Source organism: Gouania willdenowi, chromosome 14 (genome assembly GCF_900634775.1).
Source record: "Gouania willdenowi chromosome 14, fGouWil2.1, whole genome shotgun sequence".
In the NCBI taxonomy this organism is placed as follows: domain Eukaryota; kingdom Metazoa; phylum Chordata; class Actinopteri; order Blenniiformes; family Gobiesocidae; genus Gouania; species Gouania willdenowi.
The window spans coordinates 33,499,528-33,516,391 of NC_041057.1; the positions used below are offsets into that span (position 1 = coordinate 33,499,528).

The 16,864-nt window shown below is 38.2% G+C and overlaps 1 protein-coding gene across 7 annotated transcripts in view; it reads left to right on the top strand.

The window, feature by feature from the left end:
* bbx (BBX high mobility group box domain containing) overlaps positions 1 to 16,864 on the top strand; it is a 46,055-nt gene that overhangs the window by 11,834 nt on the left and 17,357 nt on the right. For 4 of the 7 annotated variants that reach the window (XM_028467370.1, XM_028467367.1, XM_028467371.1 and 1 more), the window contains exons 1-7: positions 313 to 447; positions 4,387 to 4,462; positions 10,179 to 10,344; positions 10,436 to 10,681; positions 13,509 to 13,710; positions 13,786 to 13,853; positions 14,024 to 14,098. In XM_028467370.1, the coding sequence (XP_028323171.1) occupies positions 4,401 to 4,462; positions 10,179 to 10,344; positions 10,436 to 10,681; positions 13,509 to 13,710; positions 13,786 to 13,853; positions 14,024 to 14,098 (819 nt within the window). In that variant the 5' untranslated portion in view covers positions 313 to 447; positions 4,387 to 4,400. Of the gene's footprint in view, positions 1 to 312; positions 448 to 4,386; positions 4,463 to 10,178; positions 10,345 to 10,435; positions 10,682 to 13,508; positions 13,711 to 13,785; positions 13,854 to 14,023; positions 14,099 to 16,864 lie in introns of those variants that run through there. The other 3 variants (XM_028467369.1, XM_028467372.1, XM_028467373.1) reach the window with 3 other exon arrangements.

A 16,864-nucleotide genomic window follows, 5' to 3' on the forward strand; every position in this document is an offset into this window, starting at 1 on the left:
CCAAAAGTGGCACATTTTGTGCTGCTGTTTGTTGATATACAGTATGAGCCTGTGTAGTATTTTTGCATCAGCAAATTTTGGTCCATATCACCCAGCCCTATTTTTTTTTCTGTACAACAAATTGAATCTGAACATGCCATCATGCATCTCTGTCAGTAAAATAAAATAAAATCATCTTTTATTCTACTACATTGGAATAGGAAGACATGTTAAACCTGCAGGAAACCAGCCCTCAAATGGTGGAGCTGATGCCTTTTTATATATATTCCGGCTTTTATTGTGAAAGCCCTTCGTTTCCGGCCGTGTGGTCAGAGTGGCTTGACGCAGCTGAATCGCTTCCAGCACAGTGTGTGCCGAGCTGTTATTATGATGTGTCAGTGAGTGTGAATAAATGTAGACGGAGCCATGGTGAGCGGACGGCCCGGTGTGTGGAGCTCGATTCCCGAGGTAGGTTCAGACATCATGGGGGTGGTTTTAGTGACGGACACGGTTCCGTCTCTGTGTGTGTGTGTGGACGTGATGTCCGCCTGCTGGCATTCACTCTGAGCTTCTTCTTCTTCTTCACACACATCTCAGCCACTGAGCAAAACACGGGACTAAAACAGTCTCACACACACGGTAACACGGTTCGGTCAGAGCTGGTCACGCTGCATAGCTAGCTCGCTAATAAGTAGCTCAATACTTTTATTTTCTATCAAATACTTGGAGGAAATGGGAGCAGGTCCTGGTGGGGAAAAGCCCGGTGTTAGTGAACCTGTGTCCGGATCCGGACAAGTTTTAATCCTGGAGCTTCAGGTCGAACTAAAGCAAGATGGACTCAGAGATGAGATGAAAACACCTTCACATCACTGTGTCCTTCACATCCGGAAGGGACAGGGTTTATCATGCAGCGTTGAGAGTAACGCGTTACAAAAGTAACGAGTTACTGTAATACATTATTTTCGTTCAGTAAGGCAGTAATATAACACACTACTGAAACAAAAAATCAGCAATATATTGTGACAAGTAATGAAATACAAATACTTAATTACTGTAATTAAATAGTGTTTCTGTTACCTGTACTTTATTTTAGTATTTAATTTTTTGGTGACACATTTTATTTACAAATTGTATTTATTATGAGTGCTAAATTCTCCAGGGGTGTCATGCAAAACCAGGATTGGAGATAAAGCCTGGAAAAATCAGCTATCCTGGATAAACTTATCTCCAAGTCGGGGCCAGCTTTATCCTGGACCAGTAACCATGGTGATTTAGTCTACAGCTAACCTGCTGCAGAGCAGATTAACAACCAGGTTCAAGTTATCCCTGTTGTGAGAAATTAGTGTTTTACAGAATGTCCATGGTTTTTATACATGTTTCTTCAAATATTATAGTCATTTAAATTGTCTGTTGACTTTTGGTTTTTTATAATCATCGTTTATATATAAAGACAAGATTTGAGCAATGAAAGTGAGATGGCAGATGGTTTATTAGGAATATTTTCCTTATTGGTAAAACACTAAAAAGTTAGTTGTAATGCTGAATCAGTGCTAGATTTCTCGTCTGTGAGACCTACGTTCAAGTCCCTGCTAATAAACTTTACCTTTTTTTTTTTTTTTTTTTTTTTTGTGAATTTCTCCTGTGGAAGATCAATAAAGGTCTATTCTATGATAAACTTAAAAAAAAAAAAAAAAAAAAAAAGTGATTCTTACTGTAACCATAGTAGTTCCCTTTATTAATTCTACATGTTTGGGCTATTTATGCATTAATAAGGTCGGCTATTGTCTACCAGCCTCTTTCTTTTTTAGCAGCGCTGCTGTTACATTTTTCCGTATCGTGTCTTTTATTTCTTCCTCCTGCTGTAGAAGCATCAGTTGTTCGACAAGTGTAAACTAAGCTGTGCATCTGTGATCCGTACTTCCATCAGAGATTCTGTCATTGACTTAACGATCTTTTTAAGAAAGCCGGCTTCAATAAACCTCGTCTCTTTATTCTGCTTTGGCAAACGTGCAACCAATTCATCCAAGATGTCACTGACCAGACTTAGTCTAACCACGCATTCTCTTTTATCCTGGATGTATTTATCTGACTTCTGTACAATACCCCCCAGGTGTTCAAAGGTAACAGATTTAACTTGTTTCCATGCACCAGTTTTGTAAAAGTTCTTAAAATAATAAAAGATATAGAATTCGCTGGTTTAAAAATCATGTCTTATTATTGAAGGGACAATAATTTTACTTTTTTACTGAAATTCATTTCATAGCATGAACTTTTTTACTTTTTCCTGTACTTTTGCCATTTCTGATTACTCGTCACAATCTCAGTAAGGTGAGTTACATGGAGACTTTAATGATTTCCACTGATATTCCAATGAAAACCAAAATAAAGAGACATCACAGTAAATTCTACCCTTTCTGTGGTGTAGAAGAAACTCTGCATTGATATAACATCCATTTGGCTTTGATCAGGTCTGAAGTTATTCTATTATTTAGACATCAGAGATTAAAGTAATGGATTACAAGTACTCACATTACTGTAATTAAGTTCCTTTTATGGGTACTTGCACTTTTTTGAGTATATTCCTTAATCAGTAATTTTACTTGTACTAAAGTACGTTTTAAAAGAAGTAAAGTAATTTGTTACATTTCTACACCCAACCGTTTATGAGTAAATAATATTTTTTTGTTTTAAAATGATCAGCAGACATTGTGAAACTACAAAAAACAAAACTACCAGACAACAATCACATGCATCACATTATAGCTGACCAATCAGATTAAACATGATGCACGGCACCAAAAACAGTATTGAATGCCAGTTATTTTCTCAGTTTTAAAATTAATAAATGTAGCTATACTTTAAGCCTAAGAATTTATTTATTTTGAATTAAATTCATTGGTGTTTTATTTAAAAAAGAATTGACAAACCTTTTATTTTATACAGATGCTTTTGTGGAAAATAAATTCATTTCTAATTGTGGTTGATTTGGTCTCTTTTTAAGTTTATACATGTGACGTTTACTGTATGTAAGGGACCCGTACCAAGATTTATTACCAACAATAAACATGGGGGGTGAAAGTAACTAGTAACTTTTACTTTGAGTACTATTTAATTGAGCTACTTTTTACTTGTATTTTATTATTTTATGTATGACTTACTTGTACTTGAATACAATTTCAATCAAGTACAAGGACTTCTACTTTAATATATCAATACTCATTACACCTCTGTTAGACATAAGGTTTTTTTTTTTTTTTAAGTTATACAAACTTATTTGGTATATTTTATATCTTATTTCAGTTACATTGAATTTTTTTTTTTACAGTTGCCTTTTACATTTCCAGTCATTTGTTTTATGATGAATGATTAAATGTTGTATTCCTAGAGCATGTTTTTCTAACATTTTCTTTTGTTTAGAAAATTGTTTTGCAAATGTTGCACATTTTAAAGCATTGATTATATGTTTACATTGTTAAATAAGAATATGTTAAGATGCTGGTGACTGATTCAAAGATCAATAAAACGGGAAGTAAGTGTTTTGTGGTGTTACATTGGTAGACATTAATCTGTAATGGTATCAATGTAGTAAGATTAGTATTTTAAAATGGCTTCACATACCTTAAATGTGCGATTTAGCTCAAAGTAACTTAAAGTAGAGTAACTCAGTTACATTTTGGTGATGGCAATAGTGAAATACAAATATGTTAAATTGTTATGCCTGTAACTAGTAAAATAAAATGAACTAGAATATTGGCATTTCCTGAAGAAAATTCAAGTGAGGATGCAGGGGCTGGCCCGCGTCGCACTGCAGTAGCTTTGCATTAGCTAGCAATAGCATTAGCATAGAATTAACTAGCTTTAACGTTTACCTAGCATTAGCATTAACCTAGAATCAGCATTAGCCTAGCAATAGCATTAACCCAAAATTAGAATTAGTTTAACATTAGCACTAACTTAGCATTGGTTTTAACCTAACAATAGCATAGAATAAGCTTAGCATTAGCTAGTGTTATCATTAACTCTAACTCAGCATTAGCATTAATCTAACATTAGAATTAACCTAGCATTCGCCTAGCAATAGCATTATCCCAACATTAGCATTAACCTAGCAATAGCATTCTATTAGAATTATAAATAACTTGGCATTAGCTAAAAATAGCATTAGCTTAACATTAGCAAAAAGGTTGAAATGGGTTGAATGTATTAGCTGAACATGTTAAAGGTTGAATGTATTATAATTATTTTGCCTCCTCCATCCTCACTAATTACTGTTTTAGAGCAAAGTGACCCACAGCCTTAGACGCACAGTTTGACTCTGTATGTTGAATAAAGTAGATTTTTCATCTGTGCTGACATGGTTGCAGGAAGTGGTTACTGAGACTGAGAACCGTGTCTTTTATTTTGTAGGTCATCGTCATTGCATGACACAGCCAGTGGCAGACTCATCTCCATTCCTCACCCAGCATCTCCATAGTTTCCCTCAGTAAGTATTCCTGCTCTCTCCACCTCACGCTCCAACGCAAACACCACAAAACATTCATTCATCAACATGCACAATTTCATCTAAAGCGCTGGTTCTCAAATAAGGGTACGTGTACCCCTAGGTGTACACAGATGGCACTACAGGGGGTACTTGAGAGAGAGGGAGGGAAAAATTAACAAATAGTGTCAAACTTGGTCCAGGCATGAAATGACAGGAAATTATAAAAACTGTTACGGCAAAAATCTCCAATCAATGTTCATGCGGCACAGAGAAAGCAGACTTCACGCTGGATCAAAAAAATCCATGTCCAAGCAAGTTTTCTTTGGTTTTTATTCTTTTTACAAATCGCAGACAACTTGGCGTTTCCGTATTAACATTCAAGGTTCCAGGTAAAAATCCATTCACCTTCCTGGTGCTCGCCACTCCTACGTACGTGCCCAGTGAATGAAGCATCACCTGCTCAACGCGTAGAATTTACCCAGTGCAAACCGTAAAATAAATACAGGTACAGGTCATGAAAAAGTTGACTTATTTCAGTAATTCTATTCAAATAGTAAAACCTGTATATTATATGAATTCATTACACACAGACTGATATATGATACAATTAGAATATTACTTAAAACCGATACAAAAAAAAAGATTTCTAGAAATGTTGGCCAACTGAAAAGTATGTACATGAAAGTATGAACATGTACATCACTCAATACTTAGTTGAGGATCCTTTTACCAAGTTGCGAGGCTCTTGCCCTAAACAACGTTCAATTGAAAAGCTTTCAAAGTGCAATTATACTTTGTCGACATGTAGAAATATTGCTTTTATTTTGCGAAAATCTGTAAATGCCGCTCCACATTTCCTTTCTTTGGTATTGCAATAGCAGACCGGCAGATGAGGCAAACGCACTTAGAAAATGACATTGTGAAAAAAAAGTCCACCTCCCATTCCGTATGAAAGTGATACGTTTTTGTCTTCTTACTTGGTCCAGCAACCCCGCTCATTTTTGATGACTATAAGCTTTCTTTAGCTTAAAAGCGTGTTACCTCCGATTTTAAGCCCTCGCTTTTTTGACGGGATGGATAATAGGCTGACATCAGCTGCTGACGTCTATTTTTTTGATGTCATGCGATCTGCCAACACTACCTTTGTGATCGACTGGCAGATCGCGATCGACGTATTGAGCACCCCTGTTTTAGATAAGTAGCTTTTTAGATCATTTAGCAGCTTTTTAGATCAGCTTTTTCAGTCAAAATGACAACTTGTGTTGCTTTTGGTTGCTCTAAATAAACCAGAAAAAGTTTAAGATGCTGATATAAACCTCTTGTTTACCAAAAGAGGATAAAAATGTTGTGACCCAATAAAAATCTGTGACCGCACGGGGCAACAGTTTCAGCTCTGCGGTTCGGTAGTGGACAATGAAGCAGAGAAGAAGAGCTCTCCTAACGGACCTCTAGGCCCTGTTAATACAACGTTTTGCTTCTGTTTCTGTTTTTGTTTCCAAAATGTTCCACATTCACATGTTTTCAAAATGATCTCAGTTCAGAGACCGCTGGAAGCATAAAAAACTATGTAGTAAACATGCCAGGCCAATAGATGGAGGTGTGGTTTTGCAATGAACCAAAATAAGCAAACACAAGTAAGAGCGTTTGTGTGCATCACTCTTTTGATTTAAAGTTAATTTCTCCATCAATGTGTTCATTTACTTCACCATCACTTGGATCAGCAGAGACGTTTTTCATGCCTGCACCAGATTCTGACCAATCACAGAGCTGCATTCCTACTGACAGATATGTGTTCGAACCTGGGGTCGCGCTTAATTTCTATCCTTTTAACACAGACTCTGGTCGGACGCTGTGCGGTGAAGGTAATGTTTCAATAAGGCTGAGATGACCCACAAATGTTTGCTGGTACATGAATAAATGATGTTATGCATGAATGACTAGTTTTGACTCGTGTTGCTGTGTCACACATGTAGAAGCAGCTCTCTGAGCTGTGTGTGTTACAGCATTAAACCGCTACGTAGCATCTGTAGCATCACATGAAGCTGAAGCTGAGTTATGAAAGAAACTCTCCTACGTGTGCGCGCTGCGCACGGATGTGAATACAATAAGAGAGATCGGCTTTATTCGGGTTCAGGCCGTATTATGACTGCTATGGGATGGTTTGGGTCTAACTTTGTAGGTCTGATTAAAGCTAACGTTTGAGGTGCTGCAGTCATTGTGCGCATGCCCGTGATACAGAAAGTTTCGTTTTACCGTTTACACGGACACGTTTTCAAAAATTTCCACTCAGAATCACAAATGTTTTAATGGCCAAGTACAGTCTTTTAGACAGTACAAGGAATTTGTCTTGGTAGTCGGTGCACGAAACAAAGAACAAAGAAACAGCCCAGCAACAGTAATAATGATAAATATAAAGGATGAGGGATAAATAAAGGATAGATTGAGAATAAAGGATAAATATAAATATATATTTATATATATATATATATATACAGTGCAGCAGATAATGTCATCATGGAGGTGGTGATCGGGTGGTGGTGTTGGGGGTGACTGGGGGTGTGTCCATGTGGATGGTGGCAGAGGGAAAGAATCTGTTCTTGTGTCTGGAGGTTCTGGTCCTGATGGACCTAAACCTCCTTCTAGAAGGGAGAGATTGAAATAGTTTATGACCAGGGTGGGAGGGGTCAGCCACAATCTTTCCTGCACACCTCAGAATCCTGGAGGCGTACAGGTCCTGGAAGGAGGGCAGATTGCAGCCGATGACCTTCTCTGCTGAGTTGATGATACGCTGCAGTCTGGCCTTGTCCTTGGCCGTAGCTGCAGCGTACCAGATGGTGATGGAGGAGCAGAGGATGGACTGGATGATGGAGCTGTAGAAGTTCACCATCATCTTTGTTGGCAGACTGAACTTCTTCTGCTGTCGCAGGAAGTACATCCTCTGCTGAGCTTTTTTGATGAGGGAGCTTATGTTCAGCTCCCACTTGAAGTCCTGGGTGATGATGGTCCCCAGGAAGCAGAAGTACTCCACAGAGCTCACTGTAGAGTCTCCCAGGGTGAGGGGGGCTGGGTTCTTCCTGAAGTCTGCTATTATCTCCACTGTCTTTAAAGCGTTGAGCTCCAGGTTGTTCTGGCTACACCAGGACACCAGCCGGTCTGTCTCCCACCTGTAGTCAGACTCGTCTCCATCAGAGATGAGACCGATGATGGTCGTGTCGTCTGCAAACTTCAGGAGTTTGACCGACTGGTGAGAGGAGGTGCAGCTGTTGGTGTACAGGGAGAAGAGCAGAGGAGAAAGAACACAGCCCTGAGGAGATCCAGTGCTGATGGTCCGGGGAGCAGAGATGGTTTTTCCCAGCTTCACGTGCTGCTTCCTGTCAGACAGGAAATCTGTGATCCACCTGCAGGTGAAGTCTGGCACGTTCAGCTGGGAAAGCTTGTCCTGAAGGAGAGCTGGGATTATTGTATTAAAAGCAGAGCTGAAGTCCACAAACAGGATCCTGGCGTAGGAGCCTGGGGAGTCCAGGTGCTGGAGGATGAAGTGGAGAGCCAGGTTTACAGCACTGTCTACAGACCTGTTGGATCTGTAGGTGAACTGCAGGGGATCCAGGTGGGGGTCGGTGATGTCCTTGATGTGGGAGAGCATGAGGCGTTCACTCTGGAGCCCGTTTTTAAAAAGTTCAGTTTTCAAAAACCAATACGCTGTTGCCGTGTAAATTCACAGCCAAAACACAACCAAACTTTTGCGTTTTTACTGGAAAACGTTCTTGTGTAAACAGGGCCTTACACTCCCTTAAACAGTGTGCTGACACGCTCTGATGACTGAAGTTAGCGAGTAATCAAGGACGGTTGAAGACGCACAAACCCTGAGGATAGAAGGATTTTTGGATGGTAGTCCTTCAAAAGTCCATCAACAAAATTGGTCTAAAAGGTAACTTATCGGGGAAAAAAGAAGCTAGAGTATTTACTTTTTTTGTATGTATTTTAGAACAGTAATATTAATAAAGTAATGACAATAAATAAAGACAAACACTGCTGCTGTAATACAACAACGGCCTCTGCAGCAGAATCAATAGACCTTTTTGTACTTTGACCCATATCCATATTATGTCGACATGGTCTAAATTCTTCGAAGCGGGTTTTGAGCACATTATTGAATCTATGGTATGAAGGGATAAGAAACAAAATAAGAATTCGACCTAAAGTATTCAAAGTTTTGGTTGGTTTATAACTGAGTTCTGAGGAGAGTTTTAGATCTAAGAAGCAAAACACAAACAGGAGACAAAGAAATACAGTACGCTGTCTATTTGACAAAACAACTACATTTCACAACACACACCCTGGCAAGGACTTGACGTTTTTAACGGGAATTAATGTTGCTTCTTTGGATAGTCCTGTCTGTTTCTCTGAGCTAAAATTCCCTTAGAACGGATGGAGTTGGATGGCAAAAACTGGCTGTTAAATAAAAACCTTTGGTGGCCTTCATGAAACCATCTTTCCAACATGGAGAACTTCCCGCATTAAACCGAGATGGTTGAATAGTAGGGATGTGAATCTTTGGGTGTCTCACAATTTGATTCGATTCTGATTCTTAGGGTCACGATTAGATTCAAGATCGATTCTCATTTTAACCGATTCTCGATTAAAAAAAAAAAAAAAAATAATACAATGCATAGTGTGTTAAGGCAAATTGACATCAAAACATTACAGTTAGTATAAGATCATTTTAAATAAACTAATTCCAATGATGTGATCACACAAAGACAAACTTAAGACACAAGGTAACATTTATTCATGCGAAACAAATAAAAACTTTACAAGAAATAACTTGCATAAATAAAAGCTGCCCCTTTCTTCCAGAAGTAAGTCTCAACTCTCAGTGACTACAAGAATAAACTCAAGGTATACAAAAAAAAAAGGTGGCATAAGAAAAAGATTGGAGGGGGCCTGGGGGGGAGGTGGGTACCGTGGCCCCCTCGTGTCTGCTGCGTTGGGCCCCTCAGCCTCTTAGGGCGCTGGATCTGCTGGCTGAGTTAATGTAGAATTTTTTTTAATTATTATTATTATATCTTATTTTCTTATTGATATAAATTTTTCCTCTCTTCATCCCATTGTTCTCTGGGTGTTTGCTGTCACAGGTTATCACGTTGTTGTTTGTCCCTGTCTTTTGTCAAATTTTTATTTAAATCGATTTTTGAAGTTTATGAATTGATTCTGAATCGTGGATGATTAGATTTCCCCACCCCTATCGATTAGATTAATGGGAATTTTGAAGTGATAAACCTCTACTGCGAGGCCTTCAGAGAAAGATCTTAGATAATGCATCCATTGAGTTTTATACTTTTTGGGTTTTATACAATTTTTTGTTTCTTGTGATAATTTGAAGCTCTAAAGTTCTTCCAGGTCTAAAGATTAACAAACTTTTTGTGAAAACAAAGTGAACATGGAGTGTGTGATTAGATACATTTTGATTTCCAGATGTTGGTTTGACTGTTTTTACATCAGCTCCTAGCTTTCATGAGGGAAAGTGTGCTCAGTATTTGTATTTACGACTCCCAAGTAAATGCCAAATCAACTCAGCATTAATAAATTAATTTATGTAGGTAATATCCAGCCAATGTTTTTGCTTTTTTTCTCCCCTCTATGGAATATTTAATGTTTTTGGGGTTTTTTTGCTTGGTTTAGGAGAACCTTCTTTGAATCAGATTTGTTTTTTTAGGTCGGGTAGTGCCATGAAGGTCCGTGAACGGGGGAGGGAGTTACAAGATGCAGGCGAAGTCATTGGAAAACGCCCTAAACGCAGATGCCTGCAGTGGCATCCCATTCTTTCCAAAAAGACTTTGGATTTCTCTGAAGAAGAGGAGGAAGAAGATGAGTTGGACAAGGTGAGTCGTAGCTTTTTACGTTATCAATTACAGTACAACAATTATTTGGCACCTCATTGTGGTTAATGCCGTGTGTGAATTTTGTCCTAAGTTGCCGCTGTTGGAGGATAGCACACCGTTGCAATGTGGGAATGCAACAGAAGTAGAAGAAGACCCAAACGAGCAGCGGGCACGTCGCCCCATGAATGCCTTCCTCCTGTTCTGCAAACGCCACAGATCGTTGGTGCGTCAGGAACACCCTCGCCTGGACAACCGAGGTGCTACAAAGATCCTAGCTGACTGGTGGGCAGTGTTGGAGCCCAACGAGAAGCAGAAATATACAGATATGGCCAAAGAGGTGAGGCTTTCTTTCATGTTTGTTTCATTTATAACAACGTACGCAGAGAATTAGGCAATGGGAAACCAAGCTCAGTGTTTCTACCTGGTTAAACATTAAAGCAAAGGTGTCAAACTCATTTTAGTTCAGAGGCCGATAGGGATGTAACGATTAATCGTAAGGCAGTTAAAAATCGATTCATAGGTATCAAGGTTCACATCGATGGGGTGATAATTGAATCGCAGTACTTTTTTAACCAATAGAGGGCGCTATCCAGAAGTCATGGCGGCGGGCGAAATCTGCTAATACTTTCTTTCTGGCCGCCTTCTACTCTTAAACATATTCATAAATGATTACCCCTTTAGCACCAAAAGAATATCTGTAATATTAAGTGAATATCTGTAAAAGTCACGTTTTTCTATTAACCCTGTCTGCTAGCATAGTATCTCTTCTTGACTGCACTTAGCTGCATGCCAACCGACCACTGGGTTACTATCGCCCTCTGCTGGTTCAAACAAATATCTGACGCAAATACAGTGCAGACTGTTTTTTTTTTTTTTTTTTTAAGGCCCAATTGTTAAGTCACAAAATACATTTTCAGTTGCACTTTTAAAAAGAAAAATAACTATTATGCAGTTTTGTATTGTTTACTATGGAACCAGAATTTAAATGAATAGGCTTCTTCATTTGTATTATTCCTTTGTTTATTTCATTCAAGATTTATTTTTAGTTAAATTGCATTGTTTGAATAGTTCATCAAGGGATTCTTTTGACAATGAAAAATAAAAGGAAAATAGTACAGTATTTTCTATTTTTTTTTCCCCCCAAAAGTCCCATTTTGTAAAATGAATCGTGAGAGAATCGTATCATGAACCCCAGTATCGTGAATCGAATTGTATCGGGAGTTGAGTGAATCGTTACATCCCTAGAGGCCAAATATGGAGCAGTTTGATATTAAATGGACCACAAATTATAGGCAGGAAAACTACTAATTTCATCATTTTTGTGGTCTAGTTTGTACTTCCATGTATAAATGAAATATAAAGTATGTAAGGCACCAATATCCAAACAACAAGTGGCAGATATTCACTGACCAAAGGATCTTCACCTCAATTTCCTTGATTTTTTTGTTTAACAATTTTTATTAAATTTGGGGAAATGTGGAATAGTTTGAGGAAAATTTCATGATTTTGAACGATTGAGAGTTCTTTCAACAATTTGAGATTTAAAATGACTGCTATCATGTGCTATTGGCATGGAAAGACTTTAATCCCTGCAAAGATTGTTGAGTATAATTGAATTTGTGTAATTGGAAGGGCTGTGATATCTACAGCTCAATTCATTGGTTGTTTTCTCTGTCATTTTTACTTTCTCCTGTGGGCCAAGTTATTTGTGAGTTTGACACGTGCTTTATAGATTAGTTCAACCAGGATATAACTGGAACAGCTGTTTCATCAAAGAATGAACATGCAAGTTGCCATGGAGACACAGTCTGTGCCGACAAGGTTAAAGGGCAGGATGGGTTTACCTGTTGCTTAGGCTGCAGATGCACTCTTATGAAAACCTATCATCAATTACAGTAAACTAATGGGAAATGTCTTATAAAAAGACGTACAAACAATAATCCATCAGTTTTTACACTATCAATGGTTTTAATATGGTCTTTTAAAAAGAATTGATACAGAATATCATAGTCTCTGCTTCATTTTAATATTCAAATGATACAAATGACCACCTCCTAATTGGCTATAATTATGGCAGTGATTCTACACAATGCATGATTTTATTTTTAACGCTGGATGTGTAACATCTCAATGCTCCGCTGTCCGTCACTCCCCACCGCCTCCGTCAGTAATGCAAAACTGTTGTGGTGAGGACTCAGGAGATCTCACTAATTCATGCAACATAGTGAGTTGTCGTGAATGCAAAGAGAAGCACAAAGCCATATAAACAGTTGATTGTGTCCAGCCATGGATAAGGTCAATATTTATATGTGAAATACCATCCACTGCCAGCCAGTCCAGGGTGTAGCCCCGCCCCCTTGCGCCTGAAGAAAGCTGGAGATAGGCACCAGCAGACTCCCACCACCCTGAAAAGGAGCAAAAGGGTAGGAACATGGATGGAAATACGATCTGCCTTTAACACAGAGTGTTTTATTTTGAAAATAAACTGAATGTTTTATTCTGTCTCTGCACTACTTCCTGTCACGCACAAGCTTATCTTTACTGAATGTATGCGTTGTTGCTCCCACATCTGGTAAAAATAGGTCTGCGTATCTGTTGGAGTGTTGGTATGAAGGTAGATAAGTTGCACAATGGGAAAGCTTGTAGAATGTGATGTGACCTTGTGTATGAAAAATCCACACGTGAAATAAATTTTATGTCACAAATGATGGGGAAAAAATGTCTCGACTGATATTTATACAAATAAAATTACAGCTTCAAACTTGTAATCCAACATTTATTTGCATGTTTTTTAATTACTTGCGTCATTTATCGTTTACAACAACTTCTCCATTCTCGAAGAATGATGATGTCACACGTGTTTTATTCATTTAGAATCACAAAGTTTAGGTCAATTAATCACTTATTCTTGTTTGCTGTTAAAGTGGCATCAAGCGCATGCATCCTCTCGTCTCTGATCAGTTAATCTATGATCTACCTCACGGGTCGTCTGGAGACGCACACCGAATAAAGGGAAAGGTTTTTTTTATCTGTAAATCTTCATCAGGAAGATTTATAGTTGTAAAACACATTTTTTAAAGAACCCAGTATCTCTGCTGAATATTTGTGTTTAATAAGGAGTGTCTAATTTCTGTCTGTAACATCATGACTGTTTCTTGTTTCAGTATAAGGATGCGTTTATGAAAGCTAATCCAGATTATAAGTGGTGTCCCACCTCCAGTAAACCAGTCAAGCACCCCTCCTGTCCTCCCATCATCAACTCCCGCAAACCAGTTTGGTCCATTTCCTGCAATGCATTAAAGGACTCCACCACCCAACAAGTGCCCAAAGCTGAGCAGACCCCACAGTTAAACTTTGCCATGGCAGGTGGGTTGATGCTAAACACCTTTAAATCAAGCTTCTATCCTCACATGGCTGATTTGTAACGTTCTGTATTATCAGATCCCACAAAGATGGGGGGTCTTAGCATGCTGCTGTTAGCTGGGGAGCATGCCCTCACGCACAGAGATGTAGGTGTCCATTGATTTTACTCACACACACACACACACACACACACACTCACCACTTATCCTGTCATTGACAAACATTCATTTTTTTACAATAATCAAGGCCTTTGTTTATTTTCGGCATTTGATGAATTAAATTTTTAATTTTAAAAATTATGCTTTTTCCTCTCTAGATTTCATCAAGCACTAAACCCAGTTTGTCGGACACATCCTGCGAATGGAGCGTCTCTACCGTGGATAATGAAAAGGTGCGTGAATGCACTTTCTTTTTTTTCTTTTAATTGGGCCAAATTCAACGAGGGCTGGGCAATATATTGTGATTCAAGATATATCAAGTTTTCTGTTTTGGCGCTATAGAAAGACAATATCGTCTATATCAAGATATATCTTTTTTTTTTTTTTTTTTACTTGTTTTAACTTAACTAGAACAGTGCCCGTTGGAAGTATGCATCCATGTGGGAGCTTAAGTACAGTTGTCAATTATGGCCAAATGAGAATATGTTTGAATTTTTTTATGCATTTCTGTTGTCATTTTGTGTAGTTTTTGTATAAATATTTAGTTTTTTGTTTTATTTTACTCATTTAGTATATTTTTATTATAAAGTAAGTGTGTGTGTGTGTGTGTCCGTGTCCATCTCCTCCGTGAGTTATCTCTCACACACACGTGCATCTTGCACATAATCCGTCACTGGTTAAGAGAGACACGGAAGTACCACAAAAAATAAATGTTTTGCAACACCAAAGTCACAACTCTCTCTAAACGGCTCTGTGTGAGTTCAGTATTTTCATCCCGGTGTAGTACACGCACGCGCATCAGCCGTGTGTGTGTTTACATTGTAGCTGCTAGCATCTTTCTTAGCACATAGAATAATAAAAGAAGAAACACTCACCCTTGCACAGAACAAACAATAATCACAGTGGAGCCATGTTGTGGAGCCATCCGCTCAGTAAAACGTTACATTCCTCTGTCTGAAGAATCAGAATGTTTGTGATATAATCGGCTAATGACCGTCAGCATAGCCACCGCCCAGTCATGAGATGAAGGAGGAAGTGAAGTCTGTGACCCGAAATTTAAAGGAAGTTTGGAATCACAGGAATAATATTAAATAACCATGAAATATTAACTTAAATGACTTTTAGCGGTACAAAAGCGTTTTTCATATCGACCTTTTTTTTAAATTTTTTTTTAACCCAAACAAACTGCAACACATTGACGTCATGAACCAGGAGCCGTATTCTGAAAATTAACGTTTTGACCGTTTTGCTACACCCAATTACTCCAAAATAACAGATACACACACTTGGGGTATTTGGAAGCCGTTGACTAAGTTTCAGGTCTAACTCACACCACGTCGGGGAGATATTTGCTACACACACACACACACACACACACACACACACACACACACACACACACACACACACACACACACACACACACACACACACACACACACACACACACACACACACACACAGAGACCTTTCTGTCTTTATAGTATAGATACAATCACACAGTACAAATCACATCTTAAGTATTTAATACTATTCAGAGTAGTCAAACAGTGTCCTTTACAACTTTTCCATATTTCTTAGATATATATTCTATAGCTCATTTTGTATCAAAATACTTCAAGAAACAATTTTTTTAAACAAATTTTCAACTCATTTTTGATGGTTTTTTGCAACTACACCAAACTTGCCATATTTTAACCTATTTTCATCACTTTTTCTTGCCATGTTTTTGCTCCTTTTAATGCATTTTTGCAAAATTACTCCCATTTCAGACAGTTCTCTATCAAATTAAAAAGCCTTTTTTTTTTTTTTTAACTTTTAAGACATTTTAAGCAGTTTTAAACCTTTTCCACCTAATGATCATTTTAGGAGTGGCTGCTTAGGTTACTTTTCACAACAGCATGAAAAGCACAGTTAGATGGATTGCTGAGTGGTTCCTTACCGAGAACTTCAACTAAACAAGCCACACTACAGAACTCACTCACAAGTGCTGTCCCTTAGATGAGAAAAGCACTAAAGTGGCACTTATTATGCAGCTGTTTGTTAATGAATGTACCTGTGTGGCCTTTTTCATCAGCAAATTTAACCCAGAATTGTCTTTTTGGTCAGACTTTGAGTTATAAAATATCTAGATAAATATTGTATATTGTGATTTTGAGGAAAATTGAGATGTGTTTTGGTCCATATCACCTAGCTTTAATTCAAATCATATCTGTTTAAAGATGGCCATGGTTCTCAAAAATCCTGTCTACTAGTACTTTTAAAAAAAAGTTTAATTGTCTTTGAGAGTCCTTAAATGAGCTAATCGACCAACTTTGACATTCGTTTTTTATTTACAGGGTTTGTGGTTCAATTTTCATGTATTTAAGTAGATTTAAGTAAGACCCTGAACTCCACATTTGTCCAGCTTGATGGCTAAAGGTACGTTCACACTTATAACGACTCTGGCGACTAGACTCCATTCAAAATTAATTTAAATGACACGACTTCAAGCGACCTCCCTTCAAGCAATACAATTCCAGTGACTCAATCGCTTGATCTGAGTCGCTGGAAGTCACTCAAAGTTTAAAATTTTCAAGCGACTTCGGGTGACGCTGTGTCGTGACATCCAATCCACAACGCACTTCTCCCCACGTCATTTCCCCGGTCTTTATGTCACTGGAGAAACATGGAGGTCATCATCTTGTGCTTCTTTTTACCGGGACCACAATTACAGTATTAAATACCTCGTTTAGCCATCGTAGTAGGGTCCACCATGTTTTATGTGGAAATGAAAATTGAGCTGGAACTTGGCGGTAAATGAAGCAATGAAGCGAGCAAAAAGCACAACTGTTCAAGCGACTCATCACAGGAAATGTAAGCAACTATGGTTGCATAATTTGCGTTTGATGTGAACGCAGCTTAACGGTGTATTGTAGCTGTTTACCTACTAGGGTTGTGCCATCTAAGGAACCTCACGATTCAATTACGAATAAGGGTTGATTTGAATAATCAACGAT